This window comes from Thamnophis sirtalis, unplaced genomic scaffold (assembly GCF_051295495.1).
Source record: "Thamnophis sirtalis isolate CommonGarterSnake01/CBP01778 unplaced genomic scaffold, rThaSir2_p1.2 scaffold_6, whole genome shotgun sequence".
NCBI classification, from domain to species: Eukaryota; Metazoa; Chordata; class Lepidosauria; order Squamata; family Natricidae; genus Thamnophis; species Thamnophis sirtalis.
Window position 1 is genome coordinate 106367866 of NW_028261386.1, and position 19065 is coordinate 106386930.

A 19065-nucleotide genomic window follows, 5' to 3' on the forward strand; every position below is an offset into this window, starting at 1 on the left:
AGTTTGTAGTGCTTGTTCTTGAGAAGCCAGTATTAAACCTTCCGTTTCTTGATGGTTCCCATCTTAAGTCATGTCCATGTCAAGTTGTCATCATATTTTCCTTCAATGTTTTTCAAGTGCTGTCCATGCAAAGCTTTGGTTTTCCATCTATTTAATCTTGTCATCCAGCTGATTTTCCTTATATTCTGCATTTGTTCTGTTATTTTTCTGCTGTTCTCCGTTTTCACAGTTAGCAGCAGTTGTTCTGTACTTTGGTTCACATAATCATTCAAACTTCATTTTTCTTCTTCTAAAGTTTGATGGATTTGCAATAGCCCCTTGCCCCTATTTTTCTTGGCAGGAACAACCTATCAGTGTCACTTAGTGGATGTACATATTCAAAATATTGCATGTTTTCCGTTCGAAGTTTTCCAGTTGTTAGTATTAGTAGTAGTAGTATTATTATACAATTGTATCACAGTGGCCAGTTGTTTCGCGGATTTGGCATTGGTTACTCATCGGGCCCCACCCAGGGGCCTAGGACGTCGTAACGTATTTTTGTAATATGCGTGCAGATCCAAGCAGTGCGGCTTTTTCCATTTGACTGATGGTGATTTTGTCAATTTTTAACTGTTTTAAATGTAATTCCAGTGCTTTTGGAATAGCACCCAGTGTGCCAATTACCACTGGAATTACCACTGCTGGTTTGTGCCATAGTCGTTGAATTTTGATTTTTAAGTCCTGGTATTTTGCGATTTTTTCATGTTCCTTCTCGGCGACCCTGCTATTATTTTTCTCAACCAGTGTGATGTCTGGTGTATTATGCGCCAGTATTTTGTCCGTTTGTATACAGAAATCCCACAAGATCTTGACCATCTGATTTTCAGTGACTTTTTCAGGCTGATATTCCCACCAGTTTGTTGCTGTTTTAATATTATAGTTTTTGCACAAATTCCAATGAATCATTTGTGCTACTGAATTGTGCTGCAATTTATAATCAGTCTGTGTGATTTTTTTACAGCAGCTGAGTATGTGATCAACAGTTTCATCAGCATCTTTGCAAAGTCTGCATTTGGCATCATCAGAGGATTTTTCGATTTTGGCCTTAATGGCATTTGTGCAGATAGTTTGTCCTTGTGCAGCCAGGATTAGTGACTCTGTTTCTTTATTATTATTATATGTGGCTAATCTTTGGTGAGATTCACAGCCTTTGGGGCTGGTTGGTAGCTCAACAGCTTGAGTCCTAACCAAGGACCTAGGAACTGTTAAGGTAATGTTGGGGGATATAAGCTGTTCCAAGTACGGTGGTTTTTTGTAGAATCAGAATGTTCAAGTCTGATAAATTTAGAATTTCCAAATAGCAAGGTAGCCCTTTAGGTATTGCTCCAAGGGCTCCAATTACAATCAGGACAACATTCAATTTCTTTTTCCACAGTCTCTCAACTTCAATTTGCAAGTCCCGGTACTTTGTGATTTTTTCTTGCTGTTTATCTTCAATTCGTGCATCTCCAGGTATTGCAATGTCAATGAACCATATTTTTTTCTTTTCAACTATTGTTATGTCAGGTGTGCTGAGGGCCAAGTGCCTGTCAGTCTGAATTCTGAAGTCCCACAAGATCTTGATTTTCTCATTCTCTAAAACCTTCTGAACCTGATGTTCCCAGTGGTTTTTGCTGTACTCAAACCCAAACTTTTGGCACAATTTCCAGTGAATGATCTTAGCAACACGGTCATGGCGTTGTAGGTAGTCAGTTTGTGAAATTTTGCTGCACCCACTCATCAAGTGGTCCACTGTCTCATCTCTCTCATTACAGAGGTAACATTTGCCGTTGGTGGTAACATGTTGAATTTTTGCCTTCGTGCAGTTTATGGCTAAGGCTTGTTCTTGAGCTGCCAAAATAAAGCCTTCTGTTTCTTTTTTCAGTGCTCCTGATCTTAACCAGTTCCAAGTTAGCTTTTGGTCAGCTTTGCCTTCAATACTTTTCTAGTATTGGCTATGCATAGCTTTGTTTTTCCAATTTTCAGCTCGCTTCTCAATTACTTCTTTCTTATATTCAGCTTTTGACTTAGTTGTCTTTAAAAAGCCTCCTTTATTTACTTCCTTAATCATTGGTTCTTCACTTTTCTGAATGTAATCATTCAAACAGTGTTTTTCTTATTCCCCAGTCTGTTTTACTTGTAGGAGTCCTCAATCACCCTCTGCTCTTGGTAGATATAATCAGCCAACATCACTTTTAGGGTGCAAAGCATGATTCATTGTCATAAGCTTCCTTGTTTTTCTGTCCAAATTGTCCAGCTCCATCTGGGTCCAGTCAATTATTCCTGCAGAGTATCGAATCACAGGTATAGCCCAAATATTTATGAGTTTTATGATGTTTCTCCACTCAATTTGGACTTTAATATCTTTAATTCGTTGAATGTACTTGGCTGAAGTTAATTCCTTGACTTTATTATGCATTAAGTCAGAGGCCTCTAAAATCCCCAAGTACTTGTAGCCTTCTTCTGCTTTTACTGCCTTTATCATTTCTTCATTCTCAAGTTCTATTCCATCATCTTCTATGACCTTGCCTGCTTTGGTTGCCATTGTTGAACATTTGTCAATTCCAAACTGCATACCAATGTCTTGGCTAAATTCTTTTGTGCTTTCAATTAATAAATTCAGTTCAGCTTTTGTTTTATCAAACAGCTTCAAATCATCCATGTACATCAAGTGCGAAATTTTCAGTCCTTTCTTTGCAAGTTCGTATCCATAGTTCATCTTCTTCAAAATGATTGTCAGTAGTAGCATTGAGAGTATAAAAAGTAGGGGTGAAAGGGAATCACCCTTTTTATGTGTTTTTATAATCTAGATTTGTTTTGTCAGTATGAGGGTTTTTCTTTGATACTTGATGACTTCTCCCAGATTTTCTGAGCCCCCTCTAAAGGCTGCAAACATCTATTTGGTGGGTTACATTTTTAAAAAAATGCAAAATAGATTCTATTCCTGGGATTGCGTAGCTTCTACAATCCAACTTGGGCCACAGAAATGCTTCTCTGCAGATACTCTGCTGACATAACTAAATTCCTACCTTATTTATATTCAATGTCCTCAGATAAGCTGCAAATAAGCTGTTGTTCTTTCTTATCCAGATACCTGATCATCTTTCCATCTAAGAGCTGCAGTGGTACAGTGGCTAGAGTGCAGTACTGCAGGCTACTTCTGCTGACTGCTAGCTGCAGTTCAGCCGTTCAAATCTCACTGGCTCAAGGTTGACTCAGCCTTCCATCCTTCTGAGGTGGGTAAATTGAGGATTCAAAATTGTTGTGGGCGATATGCTGACTCTGGAAACCGCTTAGAGAGGGCTATAAAGCACTGTGAAGTGGTATGTAAGTCTAAGTGCTATTGCTATTTAAGAATACAAGATGGCAGTTGTTCATAAGAGTGGCTGACAGGAGAAAGAGGAGGAAACACGGGGCAGGAAGTATTTCTACTGTGTCCAGTACCTAAAATCAAGGGAGTTCTGAAAAAATTACAGTTGCCTTTCAGATCTTGCAAACTATTTTGCTTTTACACTGGTTTTTTAAATAAATAAATCTTGCATTTTCATTTTTAAATCAAAAAGTTTTCCTCAAACCAAGCAGTACTTTTTATAGCACAGGATATATTTAAAATAATAACAGCAGACAGAAAATGTTATTGCTGTAAAGAAACTGAAGAAACAGCGCACCACCTACTTAGCTGCTGCAAGAAAGTTGCACAAACCAATGGCATGACAAAGTAGCAACAATGGTAGATTGGAATATCTGCAAGAAACATCACTTGCTTGCAAGCAAGAACTGGGGCCACCAAATTGACAAAATAGTAAAAAATGAAGCAACTAAAATGCTCTAGAACCGGCATGGTGAACCTATGGCACGTGAGGTGTTGTCAGAGCACGTGAGGCGTTGCCCTGTCAGCTGGCCAGTGTGCATGCGAGCACTGGCCAGCTGAGTTCAGCCTTTTTAAAAGCCATTTTTTGCTGTCCTCAGGCTTGAGGCTTTATAGGAGCCTGGGGAGAGTGAAAACAGCCTTCCCACCGGAGGCCCTCTGGAGGTTTCAGGAGCTTCCCTGAAGTCTCTGGAGCGCAAAAAAACGGCCCTACAGGCAAAGCGTAAGTTCGGGAATGGACTTCCGGTTTGCTCGTACTGCCGGTTTAAGCCCTCCAGAGCCTTCAGGGGCTTCTGGAAGCTTCCCTCAAGGCTCCGGAGGATGAAAAACAACCCTATGAGAAAACCGGAAGTCACTCGTAGGGTTGCTTTTAGTCCTCCAGAACCTTCAGGGAAGCCTCCTGAAGGCTCTGGAGGAGTAAAAACGGCCATATGAGCAAACCGGAAGTGACTCCCGGTTTGCTTGTAGGGTCATTTTTACTCCTCCGGAGCTTTCAGGGAAGCCTACTGAAGGTCCCTGAAGACTCCAGAGGACTAAAAACGGCCCTATGAGCAAACCGGAAGTCCATTCCTGAACTTCCGGTTTGCCCATAGGGCCAGTTTTGTGCGCTACAGAGGCTTCAGGGAAGCTCCTGAAGCTGTTGGAGGGCCTCTGGGGTGTGGGGGAGGTTGTTTTCGCCTTCCCCAGGCTCCTATAAAGCCTCTGGAGCCTGGGGAGGGCGAAAAAAGCATGCAAAAAATGGGGGTCGTGCCTCTCATGCGCGCATGCATGCTGGAGGGATTGTGCATTGCATTATGGGTGCAGAACACTCACACACGACCTCCGTGCGCTCCCCCCACTTATGGCATGTGAACCAAAAAAGGTTCACCATCGCTGCTCTAGGACTTTAAAATTCAAACAAACAAACAAGAAACTGCTACACAATAACACCTTAGTCTTAACAACTATTGATAAGTAAGACCGAAAAGTCTGGACAGTAGACAACTCTAATATCTGAAGACAGCAGAAGAGAAAAGAAAGAATTAGAGAGGCGGGGGGGGGGGGAACCATAAAATCTAAAGATCTGAACATGGAATTAAAATTATGTGACAAAAGAAAGCAAAAATAGGACTGTCAGTAGTAGGTACCTTAGACGCAATCCCAAAACAGCTGAAGCACCACTTGACCACCATTGGCATTGACCAAAGCGCCACTGATCAATTGCAAAAAACAGCTTTATTTGTAACAGGTTACCCCAGCAATATCTTTAATATTATTAAACAACAACCCCTGGCTATCCCAGGTCCTTGGGAAGGACAAAAATGCTAAATCCAGTCTGGACATCTGGCAATCATATATTCACCATGGGTATGCTAAAGTAGCTTCCTTCAAGCTGATCCAGAGGTACTCAGCTTCCCAAAGGCCTAGTTCCGTGATGGTGAACTATGGCACGCATGACTCTGGTGGCACACGGAGCCTTCTCTGCAGGCACACAAACCGTCGTCCAGCTCAGCTCCACAGCCCGTTTTTGATCCCAGGAGGCTTCGGGGAGGCTTGCAAGGCCTAAAATGGGCCATGGGGGAGGGTCACAGTCTCACGTGTATGCATGGGGGGAGTGTGGTGTATATTGCGCATACATGCCCCATGGGTTGTGTCATGCGTGCATTGGCTTATGGGTGTGGGGGTGCGCACGCTGTTGTGTGCACACACTTTCGGCATGTGCGGACAAAAAGGTTAGCCATCACAGGCCTAGTTGATACAGAGAGGTCCTGGAATGAGGGAGATAGTTTAAAGTAACTCTGCACAAGCAAAGAGAGTGGAAACAGAGAAGGATATTTGAGAAAAAGCTGAAAGCAGCCTGGAAACAAGCTGTGGGATGCAGTAAAACTATTAACAATGCCACCATCCTGCCAAAGAGCAGATTAGAGCAAAGCATGCAAAAGTATCCAGATTTAATCTTCATTCTGTATATGTCTCTTAATTAGAAGAGGTCTTTGGCAGTTAGCTCCCTCACCTCTCATTGTGAGAGGTAAATTAACCCCTTCTCTGCACTGGATGGTAGCTGCTTTGCTCCTTTTCATAGTCCTGACCATAGGGTGCGGCAAAACAAATCAAAGTGGCAGCCACAATAGTGTAGTGAAAGCTTGGTCTGTTTTTTATATGCAACACTTCATTTACACCATTGGGGCTACCATCTTTTATTTTATTTTATTTTATTTTATTTTATTATTTATTTTATTTTATTTTATTTTATTTTATTTTATTTTATTTTATTTATTTATTTATTTATTTATTTATTTATTTATTTATTTATTTATTTATTTATTTATTTATTTATTTATTTATTTATTTATTTATTTATTTATTTATTTTGCAGCATATCCTGCAATCACTGCTCCCTGCAACTCTTCTTTGTGGATCCAGTAATGCAAGATCAGGGAGAAAAACAAAAGCCAAGACCGTGCCTTTGATTATAAACACTTTTTACAAACTACATTTTAAAGTAGAAACTTTGCCTAGCCAGCCATTGATTTACAAAATAACTTGTCTGTTTTTAAAGAAAGCAATCTATTCTCGGAGTAATATTCCGTCTCGTTGTCGTGCTACCTCCTTCGCTGCTGGTTATAAAAACAGTGTGCCATGCTATTTTAACCTATCGGGGTGAATAGGCTACTTGATTGGACTACTAAATGTCAAGATAAAATAAGGATACAAACAATCTCTTCATGCTTCATGCACTTCAAAGTGATGCTTCCTGAAATAGAATGATTGGACTCTGCCATCTTGTGGCCTGCTTCAAATGTGCAGATAAATTTCGGCTGGTTTAAGATAAAAGTTGAAGATGAAGATGAATCCCTTCTCGTATTTGCAAGCATACACATCCTGGAGTATAAACTCAAATAGGTTAGTTAACCAATTAATTGATGATACATCAGAACTGGTCTCAAGGCAACTGAGGCCACAAGAAAGGTGACCCTTTCTGGGATGGGAATCCCCTGGAGAGCACAGAGCATCTAAAGAAAGATAAAGGGATGGAATAAATATAACACTGTCCTTTGATGTTCAGTTTGTGGTCCTTGTTAAAAAAAATACAGTAAAGAAAAAAAACACCACAACAGGGTAATGTAAATGGAAAAGGAAGTGAAAGAAACCACAACTAAAAATAGCGAGCGGAACATTTAAAAAAAAAAAGTCAGATTTGCTTATTGTTTTGATGAACAAGAGGCCAAATGAATGCTGTCGCTTTGCAGGAATGCAAAAAAAAAAAAAAAAAAGCAGGGCTAGCAAGAATATCTTTTACCATTTTTGTTCCCCTCTGCAGCTGGCTTTTTGTTTATCTTAGAACTACATTAAACTTATTATAGTGCTTCGATTACAGTTTTGGTATTTCCTAGTTTGAACTACAGTAAGGACCCATGTCACGAATCTTCTGCTTGGACACTCTAAAATTTTGCTGAGATGGACAGATCTCCAAGGATTGCAAAAAACAACAACAACCTCACAACAGTGTATAGTGTTTTTCAATTAAAACAGTTGGTTTAATAAGAATGTATAGGTTACATTTCAAAGTGGAAAAACACTCTCAGAGTAGTCCGAGCAGTAGTTGTAATTTTAATCTGTTTTTATATTTATATGTTTGTTTTATTACATTGTAAGCTGCCTAGAGTTGCCTTGAACTGTGAGATTGGTGGAATATAAATTTAACAAAACCTTAACGTAAAACATTTTTATATAACCTAGCAACTTATTATATTAAATAACATTTTTTAAATTGTTATGGAGTACTACTGTAAAGTGGTAAAGAATTGCATAGCAGCAAAACCACATGCTAAACCGTTGGTTGAGAAGGGGACACTTTTGGTAGTCTGAAAGCGATCATTAAATTAATAATAAAAATAACAGATCTTTGCTAAATTAACTGATGGGCTTGTTGAGGGATTTCTAGAATCTGAGAAAATGGTTGTGTCCCCCACAAATGAATTCGGTTGTGTCGAGAGAAAACAAAGGGAAGAAGCCAGAAAAGGGCAATTGATATTTTGAAGGCTGCTTCTCCCATGGTATGGTCAAACTACAGTGGTCAAAGTAGAGATAGGCTTCATCTTAACATCACAATGGAGCCCAAAATTTTTGTTGTTAAGTGAGAAATTTGTCAAGTGAGTTTTGCCCAATTTTACAACTTCTTTTGCCACATTTGTTAAGTCAATCACTGCAGTTGTTAAATTAGTTACAACATTGTTAAGTGCATCTGTTTCCCCCATTGACTTTGCTTGTCAGAAGGTCGCAAAAGGGGATCACATGACCTTGAGACACTGCAATGGTCTTAAGTATGGGTCAGTTGTCAATCATCTGAATGTAAATCATGCGACCATGGGGATGCTACAATGGTCTTAAGTGTGAAAAATGGTCATAAGTACCTTTTTTCAATGGTGTTGTAACTTTGAACAGTCACTAAATGAATTGTTGTAAGTCAAGGACTACCTGTAATGCAAATCAAACTTTTAAGCATTAGGAGGAGGTCAGATAATCTATTCCTGGATGTTGACATTGCTAGGAATATAATCTAACGGTTGGGTTGGCAATATATAAATCATATAGCAATGCTGTACCTGTTTCTTTAAATCATACTGTAAAATGTGATTGGTTGCTGTTTCTTCAATTGGCCATAAGAGGGAGCCAGAATAACTGTTAGCTCTCTGTTTGTTAGATGCTGGGCTGATCTGATCTGAGTGTTTTGGAAGCTGGCTGTTAGAAAGTGCCGTGAGCTATTGTAAGTTTTGCAATTGCTAGCAAACTTTGAGTACCAGATTGTTTGTATGTTTATGGACTATGTTATTTGGATTATCCCTTAACTGAAAGACATTGATGACTGACTGTCTTATCTGTGTATGACTTGGACTGTTCGATGGACCCTGATACCTCTATTTCCACGAAAGTAAAAGCCTATTTAAACTGCAGTGTCTCTGTATGCTGGTTTGTGTGTTCTCCAACACAACTCTCACAACTTTTCTCTGAATGCACTCGCTCTCCCAACAGAGAGCTTACCTAACAGACATATTTTTCAAGGCCCCTGATGGGACAAAATAATTTGCCCATCACTTTGTTTTTCTGCACCTTTTGTCCATAAAAAGAGCCCTACAAGGTAGACTTAAAAACATCTGTTTGCTGTCTGCCTCTAGAGCTGATAGCTGAAGTCAGACCAGGGTTGCCTTCAATAAACAAGGAAATGCTTCACTGAACTGTCTTGGATCACCCATCTCCAGATTGTAGCTTCAAACTGAATGTGTTAGTCAGCAGACATTTTAGTCTCATGGGGGCACAATACTGAACCCACAATGACCTCATACTTTTGTGGTAATAGTCTAAGTCAATATAAATAATCATGTTTACACACTCACCATCCAGTATTTTTGCTGCAGCTGCTGAGGATTTTATTATTTATTTATTCGTTCATTGCGCAGTCAGCCAGATGTTCAACCTAGATTATTGTTATTATTTATTAAATTTGTTTGCTGCCCATCTCGCTGTGAGGTGGCAATTAAGGGCAATTGCAATTGCAGGATACTGCGTTTGGTTCAAGAATTGTAAGAGAGTTGGCGTCTGCAAGAGAGAAAATAGCAGGAACTGGTCCCTTTCAAATGGTTTGAGCTATAAGAAGCCAAATATCTCCATGGGGCTGCCCTTGAAGAGTGTTCGAAGACTGCAATTAGTCCAGAATGCAGCCGCGCGAGCGATTGTGGGTGCACCAAGGTACACCCACGTTACACCTATCCTCCGCGAGCTGCACTGGCTACCTATTAGTCTCCGAATCCGCTTCAAGGTGCTGGTCGCTACCTATAAAGCCCTACATGGCATCGGACCTGGGTACCTGAGAGACCGCCTCCTGCCGATTACCTCTCTCAGACCAATTAGATCGCACAGGTTGGGTCTCCTCCAGATTCCATCTGCCAGCCAATGTTGGCTGGCGACTCCCCGGGGGAGGGCCTTCTCTGTTGCAGCTCCGGCCCTCTGGAACGAGCTCCCTGTTGAGATCCGGACCCTTACTACCCTCCCGGTCTTCCGCAAAGCCACCAAGTCCTGGCTGTTCCAGCAGGCTGGGGGGAGCTGAGAAGCATCTACCTCCACGGAATTTGTGAATGTTGGTTTTGTTTTTAATATGTTGTCTTTGTCTCATTCCCCCCTTTCCCTTGTCTTTTGTGAGCCGCCCGGAGTCCTTCGGGAGTGGGCGGCATACAAGACAAATAAATAAATACATAAATAAATATATATTTTTATTCCTCAGTTCCCTGGACATTCCCCATCTGTTCCAAATCTCTTCCATACAGGCCTCCACTGTGGAGAACCGGGTACCTGTTACTTTATGCTTTTTATGGTCCTGCAGGACGCAGTCCATAATGGGCAGATCTGGGCAAGGGGATCTCATGTGTCTGCACTCTTATAGAGAGACAGAGCCTATATTACTCTTTTTTTAAACTATTGAATCCCTGAGATGGAGGTTATCTTTACCATGGCTTCTTTTTTCCCCTATGGGTGGGGGAAAGAGAACATCAACTGTTCAAGGGTAAAAATAAATACCAACAGCAAAGTCTTAAAACTCAAATAGTGGGTAGTAGTTTTTTCTCCTTTCCTTGTATGTTTACAGCCCAGTTCTAATCACAGGTGTCAGAACGGTATCTAGAACAGTGTTTCTCAACCTTGGCAACTTGAAGATGTCCGGACTTCAACTCCCAGAATTCCCCAGCCAGCATTCGCTGGGAGTTGAAGTCCAGACATCTTCAAGTTGCCGAGGTTGAGAAACACTGATCTAGAAACTTAAGCAGAGTCCCACTGCTCCAGCTGTCAGCTGCCACAATATCCAGCTGGTGCTTATAAGCAGGGGCAGAATGGCAAAAATATCCTTCTGGCCACGTTCCCCCACTACTAGTACTTGGAGGCATATTGTGTATGTGGATAATACATATTAATAATGATTTAGGGCTCAGGGACATTTGTAGTATCACCTTTTTATCATTGACTCTGCCTGCCATATAAAATTGGACAGAGCTGTATCCTCCAAGCTTCATCAGTAAAGCAGTGACAACGGATGAGAGCCAAGCTTCTGTGTTGCTGTGGCTCACCTGTGGAATAGTATCTCCTCCAAAACCTATGCAGCCCTGGCTCTATTAGCTTTCAGGAAGGCAGTGATGGTTCTGGTTCGGAGGCTCTGGGCCCGCCAGAACGGTTGTTGCAACTGAAGTTTGTGTAATCTTTGATTTTGTTTTGTTCCTTGAAATGGCTGTTTTTTAGTGATACGATTTTTAAAAAACTTTTTGACTTTTTTTTTACATCCTTTGTAAGCCAATGTAGAGCTGATGATAGCTGGTTTTGGAGATTAAAATAAATAACTTGCACTATGCAATAGCCTCTTTTAATCACATTTTATTTAGTTAATTCAATTGTGTTCCGCCTTTATTATTTTTACAAATAACCAATGGCAGCAAATATAATTAATACTCCTTCCTCCTCCTATTTTCCCCACAACCACCCTGTGAGTTGGCTGAGAGAGAATGACAGGCTCAAAGTCACCCACCTGGCTTTCATGGCTAAGGCAGAACTTGAACTCATGGTCCCCTGCTTTCTTGCCCATGCCATGCTTCTTGGCCCACTAGACCAAACTGGCTCTTATAATTATTTTGCTCTTTACTTGCTGGGTTCACCCATGGGATAAGCCATAAACCATGATTTATGTACCACAGTGGCTGGATTCACTACTGTCAAACTCAAAAAACTAGGAGAGCATTGTCAAAAATGTCAAATTAGTGATTGTTATGATTGAAGCTTTGCCTGTTTTTAATGTCTGCAACACATCACACCATTGTGGCTACCATCTTGACAGTTTTGGACCTGGCAAACGTTTCCATGATATCATACTGTATGTTAACCCAGGTAATACATCCTGTTGAAGGCTACCTCCTATGTCTGCTGACAGATACTTCAGGAAATTAGTTGCATTAGTTCCTTATTGTCTACTGCAACATTGCCGTAGACAACAAGGAATTGCACCAGCATTGCAGCACAGATGGTGGCAACAGTAAGACTCTTTTTAGAGCCACTATCTTACAGTTGGTGACACAGATGCATTGGCACGAGTTATGTACTTTCACAAGAAATTGTCAACTTTTGCCTTGAAGGCACTCATTGCCATCCCTGTTTTTTTCCATAGCTTTTGCACCTATTGATCAATGTTTCTCAGTTTTGGCAACTTTAAAACATGGGGACTTCAACTCCCCAAATTTCCCAGCCAGCACATTTTAAAGTTGCTAAAATCCCTACCATAAGATACCACACCACCACTAGTGAAGGCAACAACAGGCACAATGGAGGAGTCTCAAGATTGTCATGTTAGGCAAACATTGGTGTAGAACAATCATAGTTAAATTTTTACAGTGTTCAAGGCTGATCTTTTTATTCAAATATTAACTGGATTGTGCTTCAAGCAAAATATAGTATCAGCAGAGGTGTAAAAGAACTATTGTAGACAATGAACACTGGGTGGTGCTAGATGCCGACATATGGCTATGCACCTAGATATCCCCAATGTTTAGTACACTATTCTACAAGTTGGATCAGAGATTATAACAGAATAACAGTTTAGGAACATTAACTTAAATATATATAACTTTAAAATATTTCAGGATGATATTATTTCAGTATTTTATGCAGCTCTGAATCATCAATGCAGGCCTTTTTTAGATTTTGTTTATTAACTGTGGATAAATCTGATTGACCATATTATATGATGATATGTTGAAATGGCTTCAATGTAGTGAGATGACAGTTCAGTTCACAGATACTGTACTTCCATATTTTCCTGGCAAGAAACTTCTTTTCTTTATACACTTGATACAGAGCATCCAAGTACCGTAATCTATGTCAATTTGCTGCAGGTTATTAATTTTTTTAATATATTTGTTCAGACATGATGGAAGGGCAGATAAGTTGCAGTATCAATCAAGATAGATGCATAAATGACTACTTTAGGCAGAAAGGGATGAACTACAGTACCAGTTGCAGGTGCCAGAAAGCAAAAACCGGACACATCGAGGTGTAGAAGGTTCAATTACATTTATTTATTCCAGTGCCTGAAGCTTTTAGGGAAATGGCTTTAAAACAGTCACCCGTGAAGTTTGGAGCTTTCAAACTATCATATCAAATTTAAATGTCCAACCAAAAAGATAAGCTGTGTCAGCAGTTAATGGCATTTGATCTTCCTTTAAACAGACAGGGTAGGCTGGAAGCTTCAGCTAAGGGGTTTAGGCAGCCCCTCAGGGGTGGGCTGATGGGGGTTTGCACGGGTTTGGGCAATCCTGTAGCAAGGATTCTGCCCAGTTCAGCAAACCCCCAAATGCCACCACCAGATGGCTCTGCCCACCGCTCCCCTCCCCTCCCTGGAGTCTCCAAGCCGCCCATTCATCATACCAGGTAAGTGCAGGGCCCATGCAGAGGCTTAGGGAGGGGGGGAAATGGGCCTACCAGAGATTCCAGAAGTCCTGAAATGGGCTTGTTTCCGGCCTCCGGAGGGCCTCGGGAACCTGGGGAAAGCAGTTTTCACCTGGGGAGGGCAAAACACACACACACACACACTGTTGTCAGGTGGATGACTAGGCCACACCCACCATGGCCACGCCCATCCAGCAATGGGGCAGCAAACCCGTTGCGGAACTTTTGAAGCCCACCCTTGGCCCCTTTCCCTTTAGAACAGCTAACTCCCTTTCCTTTCTCCTGGTATTCCATTTTCTGCCTGGCCAGTGAGCTAGTTGAAGGGTGGGGAGTTTATACAGGAAGTTCAACAGCCACTGCCATGGTCTTCAACTTTCCCTCAGCCATCACACTCGTTTTTTCCTCCCTCTTCAGTGCAGCATTTAAGATCAGCAGGTACTGAGTCTAACGTTCTCTGAGTCTTACTCTCAAGGAGGCTGATGTGTTATCCTGATGTGTCGCCACAGGAGAAATAATTTTATTATCCACCCCAAAATATGCCAAGTTAGATTTTTTTTCTCTGAGTGAGATGGTATGGAAGTGAACCCCAAATGTCTTTTTCTACTGCACTCCAGAAACCATAAAGAGAACAAGGTATAAAACTACATTGATACAGCAGGTGTGGGCAACCTGTGCCTTTCTGAGTGCTGCAAGAAGACAACTCTCATTAGATCTAGCCAGGATGGCCAGTGATTACAGAATGGATATTGCAATCCAACATCTGGAAAGCCACAATTTCTTCATATCTGTATTAGAGCTTCTGAGCAGGGAATATCAAATTCACCTCTAACATGATTACTAGTAAATAAAGATATTTGAAAAGTACTCTCTTCTGAGGAGAACTTAAGGAAGAAAACATTCCTGTTAAATAATTAATAAAAGACCACTATTATCTTTTAATATAGAAGCTAGCCTACATAGATGTCAATATTCTATAAACCTTTGCCATCAATGCCAGTGTCATTTTCTAATATAAATGCTGGGCCTTTTTTCCAAGGTTCAATTTTAGCCCATGGGAATCATAGTATGACATGATCAGTAAATAGCAAATGCTTGCAAGTTCACAGAAAAGCATTGAAAACCCTGTATTAGTCATTTTATTAACCACTTTGTTAAAATAGGGGGATTGCAAAGGTTTATTTTAAAATTAGTTTTAAGTAGCATCATTATATTATACAGATAAAATATGTAAAAACACATTGGCTGATTCACAGAGCCATGGTTTGAACCAGCCAAAATGGTTTTAATCACATAATTTTCAGCTATAAATCATACTGGCAGGGCCCACACATCACACTAAGTCAAATCCTGACAACTAAAGTATTACTTTGGCACATTTAAAGCCATCTGAGTGCCTTAGGGCCAATCACCCTCAGCTCCTCAACCCTGTTGTGGTGAAAATTGGAAGTGTGTGCATAAAGCTATCAAAAATCAAGGTAGAATAAAAATCAAATAAATAAATAGATAGATAGATAGATAGATAGATAGATAGATAGATAGATAGATAAGATAAGATAAGATAAGATAAGATAAGATAAGATAAGATTAGATAGATAGATAGATAGATAGATAGATAGATAGATAGATAGATAGATAGATAGATAGATAGATAGATAGATAGCAAAGTAATTAGCACTGGTTAAAATATTAATTTTGAAAAAAGATAATAAAAATGACTCAGATTTAGGAACAGCTTTATGGCATGAACAAGCATTCTTGAGGGCACACAAGAACAAATTTGAATTAAAAGGTGGAGGAAGGAGACCATTGAGTAAGGAATAACATTAAAGGATGATATGGCTGAAGGATCTGACCTAAATTAAGTGCCTAAATGTGAAGCCTAGTTGAGACTCTTAGTCAGGGGTCCTCAAAACTTTTAAACGGGGCCAATTCACGGTTCCTCACTGTTGGGGGGGGACGGATTGGCTGGGGGCCTAGCTAAGTGGTCATGTGAGTGGGTGGGTGTGGCCAATTTAGCAGTCTATTAAACAATATACACAAATTAAACTTTAATTTGTTATGCTCCTAGTGATGGAAAGCAGGTTAGCGAAGGGATGTGGTTGCCTTGGGGTGTGTGTGTGAGGGACTTGTTTGTGTGTGTGTCTCCCTCTATCCCTCCCTCTCTCTCTGGAGGCCGGGGAGGCAAAACATGGACCCATTTTTGGCCTCCTCGGTCTTCAGAACCACCCTGCCACCCAAAAACTGGCCCATTTTTGGCCTCCTGAGGCCTCTGCATGTTCCATTTTTGGCTCCTCAGCCTCCAGGACCACTCTGCTACCCAAAAACAAGCCCATTTTTTGGCCTCCTCAGTCTCCAGAAGGTGGGTGGGGGCCAGCAGGTAGGTGAGGCGATGTGGGCGAGGCACCTCATGGTCCTGCGTGGGCCAGATTAATGGCTTTGGTTAGCAGTATCCAGCCCATGGGACATAGTTTCATGTCCTCTGCTCTTAGTGGATAACAACATGCTATGTGAATGTGGAGAGACACGGAGCTGATATATCAGCTATTACCAGAAACATGTGCCAATTATTACTTATTTTTGGCCAATGACAAAACCAAGAAGACGACTTTATTCTAGCATTTTAAAGTTTAATCCAGACATGGAAAAAGAAGATGATTCTTTCACTCCTATGAAAAAATGTAACTGGAACAGGGGAAAAAAAAAACAGATTCAAACAAAGTATGTTGCATGGGCCATGGAGTTAATGAGCCATTGGAATTCTATGGATAATCTCCATCCAGAAAAAGTTTTTGCAAAACAAAATGCTGAATTCTCAATGTCATGCATTAGCCACCATTCCTCCTTCTATTAAATAGTTTCACCATCTTTTAAAATGCTGGGAGTAATTTAATTTATACAAAGTACAATCATAATATAAATTATTAATATATTTTAGCTGCTTATTCTTCCATTCCTTTATCTTTATAAAGATCAAACTCCTAATTGAACCATCCTTTTTATCCTCAAAGACTGATCAAAGCGTACCTTCAAATTCTTGCAGGTGTCTATCAAGAGCAGAATATAAAATGAACCGTTTATTTCTCCACATTGTATGAAACATCAGAGTAAAAAAAGTTGTTGACAAAAAGGAAATGTAAGGTCTCCAAGACTGAATAAGAGATGATTTCTTGTCCAAGAGACTAATCAGAAATCATGTTATGCTTGTTCTACATAATATCTCTGGTTCTTTTGGCAATAAATCAATAATCACCTCAAATGTTTATACTGCAACTTGGTAACAATGAAGAAAGATAGGATGTGTTTCAATAAGATCTAGCCACTCCTATTGTCATAATTCTATTATAGGTAACAGAGCAATACTTGACCTTGCTGCTTAGTATTCAGTTACAGGGTGAGTTTAATATTATTTTTATATAGCATAGTTTATATACGTAGCATTTCACAAACAATACATGTAAAGGTTTCCTGGTCCAAGAGTCTTACAATCTAAAGCACAAAGAAGAGCAAAAAGAAAGAATAATAAAGATGATCATAGGAAGAATATTGAAACTTTCAGAGAACTTGCCCTGTCAATGTATTGCAATAAAAACAGAAATTGTATAGTAAACCAAATTAGGATTAAACTTCATGCATCTGATTAGATTGGATTTTAAGGTGCAATAATGCCCTAGATGTGATTATTATGATTGCATGTAGATTTTAGTTATAACAAGGTCCTAGATTGTTCCAAAGCCTTTTATTAAAAAAAAGATATGAATTCTCACATAATAGAAACAAAAAGATAGGTACTAATTTTGAAATAATGGAATCAGATATTTTTAGATTCTGATAATTGAGATCAAGAATGCTTGGGATGAATGTTGAAATGGTTACTATATTTGGGAAATAAATTGCTCTTTAGTTATTAAATTTATACACACCAAATTATATTTAAGTAAGTTTAATATAGTACCAAAATATAATACATTAAAGGCCGTGATTTCTAAAGAAAAATACTTTTAAAGTAATATATTACTACTTTCACTCATTAAATTAAAAAAACCTTTCATAACTGTATGAAGATAAATCATTATTTTAATCTTGGGATAGAGTGTTTTGTGCAATGGCTGCCATAAATCTCACATATTACAGGTGTGTCCCTAATTTTTCAATATTTGCAATCACAATAATTATAGCAATAATTAAATACCTTCTCTCACAAAGTATTAAGCCTGGGTTAGCCTTCTGCAACAGCTGCACACTCCCAGGTCTGGACTGATTGCTCCATAGGAATGTATAAAAGGGCTCAGAAAGAGTTGCTTTATTCAGAGGGTGCAAAGCTGCGGAGCAACTACCTGTAATGTCGTGCCAATCTACAGCATGCTAATCATGCTTAATCCCTTCCTGTCATTTGCTTGCTACGAATGTCACACTTTGAATGCTTATATTTCAATAGGATGTAAGTATTGTTTTTGTCCAGTTGGGAGGACATGAGCATAAAAATTCCAGATGTGACAAAAACACCCTGGTAGCATCTCTCCACTATTGGAGTTAAGTGGTATAAGTGTGCTGCTCAATTTCATGGGGAATGCACTGACATTGAATGAATGTGTCAAGAGCTAAACCAGTTTGAATTATTTGAAAGATAACTTTGTCTTTCAACAGAGAGACTGGTATATCAGAGTACGGGAGGGTGAGGAAAAGGAACAGGAAAAATATAATACACATTCATATGTATCGGAGGGTTATTTGAGGATCATCCATTCCCTGGATTACATCTGCCCATTCCACCAAATCTAGCAGAGAGGATCATAATATTAATTTTTTTGTATATAAATGTATATAAACCATATATGGTTTTTACCTTTGTTATATGTCACTCAGGGTCACTTGTCTGAGAAACTGATGTTTATATGCAGTAATTATGATGAATAAATAAATAATACAGGAAACTATCACTTGAACATACTCTGGCAGCAGAAAAACACACCAACTGGCAAGTGGAATACTGTAAATTGGTGTTACCCAGGGGACTTTGTGAATATATATGAAATGTTCAATCGCTACCTAAGAAAATGATTTTTAAAAATCAAGGATACTCCAAATATATTTGCATATTTTATTTTTTAACCATAGAACAGAGATTGTTGGATTCAAAATATGCATTTAATGTTTCTACCTTGTATCTTTTATTTGTGCAAAGCACAATGTGATATGGCCAATAATAAATATTTTTTCAGTCATCATCAGTTAAAAGGAAATGTTCTATTTGGTCAATAAACGTTTCATGTTAGACTGAATAAAATTATATCTATAGATTGGCATTAAAGGGGGCCAGTAAATAATGCTGTAGTTTTTAACACTAACATGATACATAAAGTGTCAAGTTAGTTAATGTTCTTGAAGCCCTTTTTCTTTTCAATTACTGTTTATTTTTAACCTTCTGGCTGCAACTTTTTTTTGCTCCGATCTCCATCTTTCCAGTATTGCTCTGTCTGCATTTCGGTAAGTCGCGAGATAGTCCGTTGAAAGGCAAATATTTCTTCCTCTCCCGTAAACATAGAAAGTGCTTCAGCTGAAACCTAGGGACACGTAAAAAGAAAAATACAAGCATTTTTGGCGGGAGGGGGAGACATTGTGGGCTTCTTGCACGGGTCCTCAGTAATGAAATTTCACTGCACAGTAAGACAATCAACTTTTTAGTATAGATTGCCCTTGTTTAGTAACCAAACTTGTTTTGCAGT

At 39.5% G+C, this 19065-nt stretch overlaps 2 protein-coding genes across 4 annotated transcripts in view; both read right to left on the reverse strand.

Moving 5' to 3' along the window:
* Nucleotides 1–516: 516 nt before the first annotated feature.
* On the reverse strand, nt 517–5958 carry LOC148045150 (uncharacterized). The gene is made up of 3 exons (XM_087719036.1): nt 5880–5958; nt 1858–1908; nt 517–1106 (listed from the first exon to the last, which is right to left on the reverse strand). Exons 1-3 carry the CDS (start codon nt 5956–5958, stop codon nt 517–519), a joined length of 720 nt encoding a protein of 239 aa, XP_087575162.1.
* Nucleotides 5959–18426: 12468 nt separating this feature from the next.
* AFG1L (AFG1 like ATPase) overlaps nt 18427–19065 on the reverse strand; it is a 64613-nt gene continuing 63974 nt past the window's right edge. For all 3 annotated transcript variants that reach the window (XM_087718674.1, XM_087718673.1, XM_087718675.1), the window contains exon 13: nt 18427–18903. In XM_087718674.1, the coding sequence (XP_087574800.1) occupies nt 18757–18903 (147 nt within the window). In that variant the 3' untranslated portion in view covers nt 18427–18756. The remainder of the gene's footprint in view (nt 18904–19065) is intronic.

What these genes read in the sequence shown, in the direction of transcription:
- LOC148045150 (XM_087719036.1), bottom strand. Translation starts at nt 5,958, where the DNA reads ATGGTCAGGACTATGAAAAGGAGCAAAGCAGCTACCATCCAGTGCAGA. An exon ending in TTTACCTCTCACAATGAGAG is followed by an intron (nt 1,909 to 5,879) that starts GTGAGGGAGCTA and finishes GGTTAAGATCAG; the next exon opens with GAGCACTGAAAAAAGAAACA. An exon ending in TTTGGCAGCTCAAGAACAAG is followed by an intron (nt 1,107 to 1,857) that starts CCTTAGCCATAA and finishes CACAAGGACAAA; the next exon opens with CTATCTGCACAAATGCCATT.